Source organism: Temnothorax curvispinosus, unplaced genomic scaffold (genome assembly GCF_003070985.1).
Source record: "Temnothorax curvispinosus isolate PA1 unplaced genomic scaffold, ASM307098v1 QBEX01006086.1, whole genome shotgun sequence".
Lineage (NCBI taxonomy): Eukaryota > Metazoa > Arthropoda > Insecta > Hymenoptera > Formicidae > Temnothorax > Temnothorax curvispinosus.
Genome location: NW_020215866.1, coordinates 175,684 through 187,694, shown reverse-complemented (window position 1 = coordinate 187,694; position 12,011 = coordinate 175,684). Strand labels below are relative to the sequence as shown.

The 12,011-nt window shown below is 37.1% G+C and overlaps 1 protein-coding gene across 1 annotated transcript in view; it reads left to right on the top strand.

Moving 5' to 3' along the window:
• The window catches only part of LOC112455428 (discoidin domain-containing receptor 2-like), a 178,970-nt gene extending 170,779 nt beyond the window's left edge, over positions 1–8,191 (top strand). Inside the window, exons 16-17 of the mRNA XM_025017328.1 lie at positions 1,490–1,643; positions 2,440–8,191. Coding sequence (XP_024873096.1) covers positions 1,490–1,643; positions 2,440–2,601 — 316 coding nt within the window. The 3' untranslated portion in view covers positions 2,602–8,191. The remainder of the gene's footprint in view (positions 1–1,489; positions 1,644–2,439) is intronic.
• Positions 8,192–12,011: the final 3,820 nt, after the last annotated feature.

Genomic DNA, 12,011 nt, shown 5'->3' with positions numbered 1-12,011 from the left:
CAACATTAAATATATAGTTCTTTTTATAATTAATACTAACTTTTTCGCCCGCGGGCTCAAAAGCTCTTCTTTCTTTTCCCCGAATAGTAATATTTACCCCTCAAATAAATTTTTTTTTATTAAGGGACTTTTTTAGACAATTTTGTATGGGGGCCCTTTATCCTTGGGCTCAGACCCTTTCCCAAAACCCTCTATGGTCTAAGTTAGAGTATCATGAGATAATATACTGGTTGTTCTAATTTGAAAACTGTGAGAGTAGAATAATAATATCACAAATTAAATTAATCATCAAATTCTAAACGTAACTGATGCTAATAAATATTCTTTCCCAGCAGACCTTTTCCCCTCATTCCGATCCCTTCCCAAAACCCTCTACGGGCTAATTTATTAGACAGTAAACGATATTTTTTTTCCTGAATAGTAATATTTACCCCCAAATTTTTTTTTTAAGAGACCTTTTTTAGACAATTTTGTATGAGGGCCCCTTTTTTATTTTCTCATATTAATTTATTCTTTATCGACACCATCCCCAAAAAATTAAACAAATTTTGGTACCGGTTTCCAGAAAATCGGTCCATTAATGAATGAGTAGTTCGCGATCAAACAGACAGACAGACATTAGAAAAATTTTGGAACCGGTTTCCCAAAAAATCGGTAATGATGCGGTTTTCAAAATACATCTACGGTCTAAGTTAGAGTATTATGAGATAGTATACCAAATTTGGTTGTTCTAATTTGAAAACTGTACATTTGCATAGCGGACAAACATACATACATACATTCATTTTTTTATATATAGAAATATATAGAATATATTAATTTTCTATACTCTTCCTCAGAAAACGTTATGGTTGTATAAATCGCAACGCTGATATTAATTAAAACTTGTAGCTACTAAAGCTTTTATATAACTTGCCGTTAATATTTTATCGTACAATTATTTTGCTTGACGGGTCATACGCATGCCAACGGGAGCGGAAGGTACATCCAACCACGTCAATGTGAGGAAAAGAGTAAAATCGTGTAACTGCTTTATGGCGTTCCGCGAAGCTTGGGCTTAACTGAGTTACCCGGTTGAACTTTGGGAAACTCGAAGGCGCATACAGTTTCCATAAATTACTCCTTCACGCTCAAACATTAGGTTTCCGCGTCGAGCAAGTCGCGCTTTTAATTATTTTTGCGGCTTACCGAAAACGAGTATTAACCTAAATGTGTGTATTAAAAAAAATATACTTGGGTGTTATATTTTCTTAATAAGCAACTTTTACACAAACGTACACAAGTGCGATGTGTAAGAAAAATTATTCTTGAATAATTCAACTTGATATAATACATTTCAAGTGTATTGCACCGTGAAAATAAACTTATCCAATTATATCAGAATGCTCAACAAATTCCAAGTATTCTTAAGCTGCGAATAAAAGCTGTCGGAGCTAACGAACATAGCGAGCGAACTTTCATAAACTTTTTGGGAATGTGTTTACATTATACAGGGAAGGCACACGTGCAAGGGCGACGTCTGGGCGTTTGCCGTCACGCTGTGGGAAATTCTGACGTTCGCGCGCGAGCAGCCCTTTGAGGAGTTTCCGGATCATCGAATAGTGGAGAACGCGACTTTCTTTTATCAAGAGGATGAACGAAGGGTAAGTGCACGGGAGTAATTCTTCGACTTCTTTCCCTCATTGTGTCCGACGTACTTAATATAATGAGCGTAGGTACTCAGTTACTTGATTTCGCGTTGAGTGCCTCGCGAAGCTTTCAGGGCTTTGAACGCCGCTATTTATTTCGTCTTTCAGACTTCTGATTACCTTACTCCGTAGGTTCTTACTGCACCTTTTTTTCCACTTTTTTTTCTGCGTAACTTCTTTCAAGAGTAGTCTGTGGACTATGCTGTTTCTTCGAGACTAGGACCGTAGGACAATTAACGTCGTTGAAAAAGCAGGTTTAATAAACGCGCACATGTCGAACATGTAATTACAAAAGTAGGTCGCGAGAGTTTCCATGAAAATGGCAGAACTACTTGCTTAGTAATTCATATAATGTAATAAATATTGCGTTGTACTCGAGCGCCCGTCGCGCGCTCATTTTCCCAACGTCGAGAGGGTTCTTGAAACTAACATGCGCACTGTAAGAATTGTTATTCCGCTCTCTCGGTTTTGTAGACCATTAATATTTACGAACGATTAATTGCGAAAACAAATATTGCGATTAATTACGAGCGCGAACTATTTTTATTATATTCGTACCCGTTTATTTCGATAATACCGCGTTAAATAATGAGATTATTGTTAAAATTAGATCGCGAGAACAATCTGCTTTTTATTTTGGCACGACGCGAAAATATATCAACACATTTTCTATGTATTATACATAAAATGTTCAGTTCGCGATGTATATAATTGATGACGCTAGAATCGAATTGCGCTTATTTTTACACAGATGATACTACCGCTGCCAAAGAACTGTCCTAAAGAGATCTACGATCTGATGCGCGAGTGTTGGCAGAGAAACGACGTCGACCGACCAAACTTTCGCGAGATCCATCTGTTCCTGCAACGAAAAAATCTCGGTTACAAGCCCGGCGAGTCGAACGACACCTGATATAGAGAACTGGAAGGCTGGAACCTCATCCGGCTTTCTATGATCGGCGAGTTAAACGGCAATTGGTGGAACTGCCCTTCATCGACCAAGTTAGACCAAGTCAGACCAAGTTAGTACTTAGGATGACGATCCGTAAATCGGCTATAAACGAGCATGAATTGTTTGTGCGGCATGGTCGGATGCGTTCACAGTGTCGATGATAACTATATTGTACGATGGCACTTACGAAGATGTTAGGAATCTACGAGCTGATCGCGCCAAGAAACTTTCCACGGTTCACGACATTAATATCACATTTTTTTGGCCGTTGACATACATCGTTGTGAATAGCGCTGTGAATTTAATCGATAACTGGTATGAACCGCACAAATCACCGTCGCCGTAGCGTCCGTGTGGAAACTACAAAGACATTATCTATACAAAATTTACTTTTTTAATGATTTCTTTGCGCGAATCAAAACTGCAGAACGTTATCGCTGCAAATGGATTGACATCTGTCTCACCGAGATACGCATAATCTAAGAATGCGCAATGCTTGACGATAGCGATAGATTATTAATTTTATAAGCACACTATTTTTTAATCTGCGAGATATTAAATTTTGTATAGATCATTTGATTGACATATCATTGGAAATTTGTGATTATTATGTTACACGCTTAATTAACGTGAAAGCTACTCGATCTTCCGGCTTGTTCTCTCGTGCAACTTCTTTTCTCGTTTCTCTTTTCTTTCTTTGCTCATTATTCTTATATCAATCTACAGAAGTTACGGATTGACGGATAGTCCGAGCGATAATGATACCGAGTACCCACGACATCGAGTATCCACGTCCGTGCAATCGAAATCGATAGATTATGATTTTGATCCGTGGCATTCGATACGAAATGGAACGTCACTAGTGCTGGCAATATGAGGGGAGCACGTTCGATAAATCGCACATACGCTGTTCCGAAATTGATACTGTCAGCAAACAAGCTTATGATATTCCCGCCGTAACGGCACTCGTGTCACGTTCGGGGATATACGTGGATCGGGCTCGAAAATCGCGCGTTCTACGTAACATTTCCACCGACGATAACGTAGTCATTTCTGAACTCCGATCCTTGAAATGAAAAAAAGTGGACCTTTAGATCGGAGTCTCGCCGACTTTTTCGTGAGATTACGTTATTTGTTCTCGGGCCTTTTTTATATGTCGGTTTCATAACGTGTTTCATAACGTGTTCATAACGAAAAAGAAATTTGTTTTCCCACAAAAAAAGAATAGATCTATATATACACGTATACATATACCATTTTTAAGACAATTAAGCGCGTTGTTGTTTTTAGGAAAGCAAAATCTACGAGCGTATACGACCGAATCGATCACAATATTAATCAATGTGTTTCCGCGAACAAAACTACTTATAGCCTTTGCTCCGTTTTATTTTTCAACCTATCGAGAAGACAAATGTAAAGACAGGCTAATTATCGTTCATCCAACCGTTTAATTGCACGACCAATATCCTTCCCTCCAATTCACTCGGACGACGATTTCTCTCGTTAACTTTTTAATTGAACTCTCGCCACAGCGGCGCGCAGAAAGAATTATACGAACGTCGCTTCAAGGAGCTTATCAATGCACAAAAAAATTTATGAAATGGGTTAAGAGGAACAGTTCTGTAAAATTAATCATTGCGTCGTACGGGAAGCATTTTTCGCGAAGAGTACTCTTAAGCCGCGCGTTAAGTTTGCGTTAAGTTCTCTTAAACTACTCTTAAGCTTAAGATGCGCTTAGCCAAAGTGCATAAATGTTTGACAATACCATTAGAGGTTGCAGTATAAATTCATATAAAGTGTGTAAAGAATGTTGAAGGATTAATCGACAATGTAAATTATTAGATCATTCTATAAGACCGCGGCATTCTATTGGCGGTCGTATCGCATAATCGTTTTAGGGTTGTTAGCTCTATCGATACACAAAACTTCTCTCGTGCCCCGTTGCTCGACATTCGGCAAGAACCGTAATATGTCGGATATATCGTGATTCTAGATGGGGAAAACAGGAGTACATGTGACCTGATGTTAAGTTTATAGTATGGAATAGAGATGGGCGATTTACCCGGTAAATGTTTCTGCTGCATTTGATATGCATAAAAATTCGATCGGCTCTCCAAACAATCTATATAGACTATAAACGTTTGATATAATCCGCTTAACTATATATATTATGTATACATGCTTTCTTTTGACGATCAAATTTATGAGGTCATCATTTATTCTTTGGACTCTTTTGTCCCCCTACTCGACCTGATACACATATCCCAACAGTAAAATACATTTCCAGGTAAATGGCTGTCGTTAGTATGAAATACTGAAAGACTTATATACTTGTTAGAATGGTTCTGTACGTATATAGCGAAAGGAAAACAATAGTTGTGCGAAACGCGACGAGAGATATTCCGTGACGTCCAAAAACTTGTACGTCGCGTAAATCCCGATACGTTGTTCTAGGTACCTAGCCTCGCGCAGGCTAAGAAAACTCATGCTCGTGATCTGTAAGATAATTAAAAGTAGAACATATAAGCGATGAATGTGTACAATTAAGCAATTATGGAAAAAGATTCTCATTCCTTTTTTGTAACGTGTCCTTCGTGGAATTTATTTTATGATTTATATCAGAAGCGAAATCAGTTAAAAAGACTATATCTCATTGTCAGATTAATATGGAATGAGTCCATTAATAAATGTCCTTTTTAATTTTTTAATCTTTATATCGTTAATCTTTGTATTTTCATATTTTCTATTAATGATTTTATCTGTTTCTCTTATATTTTCGTTTTCATTATTTAAACATTATCCAGATCGCTAATTAAAAATTCATTAGTTGGATCAAGATTCAAGGTTCTGTAAATTGACAACGACAAATAAACGACGGATCAAGGATGTTTTGCACGATTTCGCTTGATTGTCGCTTGATTAATTGTGAAAATGCGAAGTCTAATTATTGACGTGACGTTGATGAATTAATATATAAAGGTTAAGAATATCTTAAGGACTACTGCCACTGCGTTAGCGAAACGAATATATCGAGTGATATCAATCGCGACCTTTCGATTCGAGGTTCAGCGATCAATACTTTATAAAATATCTCAATTCTTTATATACCCATGTTCAATCTTTCAAATGTATGTAATTGATACGATCGCCAGAAAATCCGAATGTGTTCGATCCTGCAGGATTCACGGATGTATCTTTTACAGGGCCGATGTATATACATATAATCACTTAAGAGAATATATTATGTGGTGATAATTTTAGACTACAGCTTCCTGCACGATCGAACGTGTGTGACTCAAACTACATTATTGTACTTCTTCCTACAAAAAGAAATGTAAAATTAGAAACTTTCGCGTATACTTGTATCAGTCCTTTTAATTTACTCAACGAGAAGGTTCAACATCGTGGATTATATTATTGACACTTAACGAAAGTGTAGTAAATTATTTTATATAAAAAAAATTTGCTTTAAATAATAAACATATCTTTCTGATGATAGAATTATCATAATTATCATTGAAAATTCAACATATCGCATACATATCGTCGTCTCTATTGACTTCAAAAGATGATTGATTTTAATAAATCAACTTACAACGACAGTTCTTTCTGTAGGAAGCGTTCTCCTTGACGTTCAGAGAAAAAACCGTAAGTGTGAAAATTATTATAGATTATTACGTAATCTAATCGACTCCGCCGACTATTTATTCTCAACATAGCGATAATCTATTAAACAGACGGAAAAGAACACTTTGTACATTTTTTAATAATGAAAAAACCTTAACTGTTGTAAATGCATCGACTCTGGGATCTCGCCATTATACGTTTCTTCCAACGAGTGCATCGGCGAAGTGATCGAAAGTGGATCAGGCCGCAGAATTGAGAAATTCCATCCACTGCAGAAGCCTCCTTAAATCACGCACAGTGATATTACATAAACTTGATATACAGCGTAATTATTAAGATACGTTAAATAATAAACGAAGATAAGCAGGACTTGTAGTAAAGTGAGAGAAAGAACATTTGCAAAATTTATACAATGAGATTTTATATACCGTCTCGAAAACTGCCCGACGTCGCTTAATCGCCTAATACGTATAACACAATTCAATGCCATCGACCAATATATGTCGAGGAAGACAATATCGCAAAATGCGCTTCGGCAGTGGTACAAAATACGATTCAATGAGAAAAGAACTTTACCATTTCTCCGCGGCGAACGAAAAAGATTTACACAATTTATTCGGGCATCGCTCGAGCGTATCCACCGTTCGCTCTGGAGTCTGATTTTCGTTGAACAACGCATTCTCTCTTTTACCAGCTCAAACGAGCTCTATTTTTCATGCGTACGCAGCCAATGGCAGCGGCCCGATCGCGCACTCGCCTCTCGCCGTTAGACGCAAACAAAAGTCGAAACTCGGACGCTCCCCGAGTACACGCGGATTCCGCGTTTGCCGATGGAATTTAATATCTGCTGCCTTCGTTACGAAACACACGGCCATCGCTTTTTTCCCCACCCTTTTCCCCACTCGTTCGCCTCATCCCTCACTATTCATTCTTCGCGCTCGTTTCTCAATGCGATCGAGGAGGTATCGGCCGGAGAGAGAGACACGATCTTTTGCTTAAAATACATACGATAGAATCGAACGAGATGGAACAGCAGTGTTCGGAACACAAATCGAATTAAATTCCTGCATTTCGCGTATAACATCGCTGTTGTTCGGATGCATCGCATGCCAATTTGGGAATTCTTTGATTTCCAGGTAGCCACACTGACATACTCGCGTGAGTGAAATATGTATGAGAACATTTGATAATTGATTCTTTGTTAAAAATATTCTGTATAACAAAAGAAAATCTGTATTACATCTGTGTATCGCGTAAAATTTAATAATATAGAAAAGTAATCGATAATTTGTGAATTTAATGTTTCACAAGTTTCTACGATTTTATTTTCAAAATATTCGCGTAAGCGTGAGCTGGCTTCTGATTTCTCAAAATCTCAAGTTATTTGAGACGATATAAACATTGCGATATATATAAAGAGATGCTTTTATTGATTTCGTGTAGAGAACCCGACATATATCTCCAGTTCGCATTCGTCTATCATATTATTGTTGTCTGTAGTAATTTAAGTAAAAACCGTGCGTTCACTCTGTCTCTCCCTCTCTTCCTCTCCCTCTCTCTCTCTCTCTCTCTCTCTCTCTCTCTCTCTTGCGCGCGCGCGCGCACGCCCACGACAGCCTTTAGACAAATAAATATCGTCGTTCCAAGCTGCTAGACATGCACGGCGAAACGGCACACGCCAATCTCTGCGTGCAAATATAAACGGCGAAATGGGTTGTAAATAAGCAAACTGCGCACGGCGGGTCACTAGTATAAAGCCAGTTATCTATTGTTATCGGCGGACATATTGACTACTGTACGCGATCAGACGTACCCTTCCCCGGCTGTCTCCTTCCTCCCTTGCGATCCTGTATAAATGTCACGCATCTGTATTTAATACGTTTGTACATAGCGATTCGTTTTCAATAAATATTCAACGCTTTGATTTCTGGTCCGGCTTGTAGATTTTTTTGCCACACACCACAACCCGATATACAGAACGAGAACACGAGAAGTCAAAAGGTAAGTACATTAGTCATAATGGTGTTTCCGCTTTCAAGATGGCTTTACCTTGTCAGAGATACGCGCGATAATATCGGGCAAGAAAGCTAGGTACTATCTTCTGTGTACTACCTTCTACACGAGCGTGATAAATACATTTGCCATATATGATTGATATATGTGCACGAACAGTATGCTTTAACGATATAACCCCGCATTTTTTTCCATCCTTTTAATATCTTTTTAAGATTATTTTCACTCTGAAGAGGGTAAAAATGTAATTACATAAATTAGGTGAAGTATCTACTGCGAGTAATATTCTCAGAAATATTTCCAAAATACGTCGCTATGCTGTAAAATATATCTGCAGAGAGACGCAACCTTTCCATTATCTCGAAGTATTCGCTCTTACTTCCTCTCTTATTTCTTTTCCTTTTTCCTTTTCCGTCCTTAATTTAAACGGGCAGCACGCTCGAGTTTCTCGATTCGTCGGGACGTTCTCTTTTTTTTTCCCCGTGAAAACATCCTTTAATTAAGTCACTCCGATTCATTACCGTCGCACCGACTTAGGTAGGCACGAGGATGCGACGCAGTTGTCGTTTCGTTAAATTCCGTTGCGAAGATTCTCTCCCATCGCAGCGTCGCGGAATTATCAAAATTCGGTACTAGCGTCGTGATCGCTCGTCGCATTTGCGGTTCTCTCGGAATTAAAATAACACTTTCTTTCGACAAATCACTTTTATTTCGGACGTAAATTGTTCAACAAATTGTGCTCGCGCCACGCGTATTGTCGAAATTGTTCGTTGAAAAATGTCCGTACTCGCTTCAAACAACTTTAAATCAATCAAACCGATTCAACGAACTCTATTGGATCAACGTCAGTGGCACAATATCGCGTTTCTTTCAAACTGCGTCGGTCGCTGTATCGATGGGGGATACACGATAAATCATTACCTTTCTCTCGTGCTGCCTCGCCATCGTAAACTTTTTGCTGAGTGGTTAATGAAAACGAATTGCGTTTCGAGCTATCGACACGGCGATTCCTTGCGGCGACACGCACCGAGCGATACCGAGCCGACCGACCAAAGAGAAGCCACGACACAGTGCGTGTATAATTGGATACTCCGCCATGTAGTTATTTTCTACGAATAAGCCCTTATCGAGATGGCATCACGATGGATTTGCACGATGTGACTGGGCATCTGATAAGAAAACTCGCGGAAGAACGAGCGAAGTTAAGCGCTCCGATACCTGTATATCGCGTGTGCCTTACGACCTTTACGACCATTGAAAGCTAAGGGGTGCGGAGATGTGCGAAAGCTCACGCTGGGATCACCGCTGTTAGCCCGATGCAAAACGCTTCTTTGGAATTCTTCCCCGTCCACTCAGATTATGTACGACAGAACGCTCTTTTTCCTCCCAAGCGAGCAATTCGATCGCTTTGATACCCGCGTGAGGTAAAGGAGCATTAATAATAATAATAATAATAATTCAGATGTACGTAGCACAAAAGGTTATCTGATCGCTTTAAAATTTCTAGAATTATTCGTTATTATTGTATAATATGTGTGTGTGAACTTTATTGAGTTTATTCGTTTATTGTAATTGCTACTAACAGTTGTACGTCAAGATTGCAATGTTAATATTTTAAATTCATATGTTTATTATATATTAAAAGGCAGATCCAAACCAAGTTAAGAAGAACAAACGATTATATTATTTATAGTGAGCATTGTTCCATCGATGTAAAAAGGATGGAATATGACAATATGTTTATCGGTGCATGTGAATTGAGTTCGTTCGTATTTACGCGCTATCCACACTTATTAAAGCAAGATTCTTCATTCGTTTATTTAGTCTAGATCTTATTTATACAGAACAATAAAATTAAAGAAAAATCATAACGTGCCAAAAATAAAAAAATTATTTAAAATTGTAAAAATTTTTTAAAATTTCTACATTTGTATTTTTCGGGGATATCGAACGATGTGATAAATTATGATAATTAGGCCAACTACAACCCAAAAGGTGCAGCAACAGGATATTCTTATGCAAATTCAGATAGCTTTAGTCAAAACACAATTTCTTCTGTCGTCTCGGTTAAAATTCTCTCGATATTATCGTAATATCTACTTTTCTTCAGCTGTAATATATACATACATGTTGCCAACATAACGTGCAATATTTAAATATTAATAAAAAATATAAGTAGATATTTCCTATGATAATTAATAATAGAAAATGTATAATATTAAATTCGATATTTTCGCCAGAAATATACTTTAACAATAATATGTAGAAAATTTTATTAGGCGTAATGTATAAAATAGAAATGTCCTCTTTAATAATAATTACGGACATTAATATCAAAACCAGTGAGGCATTTTTGTCTTCCTTAACTATAAAATGTTATGTAGATGTGCAAACTGCAAGCGTTTATTTAAAAAAAGGGAACGGGATACGACAAAAATGCCACTATTAAATCAATTTATAAGCGGCAAGTATCAAGATATATACATATCGTTTGCAACCAGATCAACTATAAATTGATTCAGCTTCTATTTTTAGTTAATATAAAGCGCACATTGTTCCCGTTTTTTTTTTTCAGTCAGATTCAACTAGGCTGTCTATTATGCAGTGATATTTCTACGAATAGCTATGACTAAGTTTGCCCGGAAAAAAAGTCAAAAGACGCAATCGATATTAATCCGTCGTGAAGTATTTCACCCGTAGCTTCACGAATCTCTCGTTGTCCTGCGGGATTATGAACAGTGGGCTACTACATTCTCCCGACAATGTACGATAACAACCCGGAAACTCGGCCCCAAGGTAGCGACGAGGGAATGAAGGATTGCTCTGCTCCAGCATAATCAATACACAGCTATAGATTTTCTCCTTCCATGACGGAGAGTATAGCTTTACGTAATTGTACATCCTTGAATCCAATTAAACATAATCAGGGAAATTAGATGCAGATTATCGCACATCCTGGATTATACAAGTATCTATACTTAAATGCGCTACCTCGATACCATTCGTTACAAAAATCTGCCCCGTACGTCATCGCGTTATTTTTTTATTTTTGAAATATGATCGTATCTTGTAATCGTTTAGCAATTTTATATTGTACAATTAACAATATTCGTAAACATATTAAAGCAAAGCTTAATTACGAAATAATATGGTATGTTAACAATCGTGCGAATTACTTGTAGTAGAAATCAAAATAATAAAGAATTGCAATTATAAGTTATCCTTCCGTTAAGGGCGATACTATTTCTTTAATGATTGTGTCGCACTATTACTTAAATGTAATTTGTATTATTTTTGGATTGAGAGTATAAAATAACACACAGAATTGCCGAATCGATTGATTCTAATGGCAAAGCGTGATAATTTATCATTTGGTAATAATTAATTTTGAATGCAAGAAACAGAATATATATACAAAATATATAATAAAACGTAAGTAATATATCTACATATAATACAGAGAATATATTCATTATATATCTATTATATGTATGTATAAAATATATAATTAAATATAAAAATATCGTATACGGTATACATCCAAACCCATATATATTTTGTTTCTAAAATTACTTGCTCCAATAATATCGAGAATAATATAGATATTTGTGTATCGCTCCACTCTATGGTGCGTCTCCACCTGCGAGTAAGAACTCTCGAGAGCAAAAAGAAAGAGAGAGAGAGAAAGAGATACTCTCGAGAGTCTCTCTCTCTCTTTCTCTCTTTTTGCT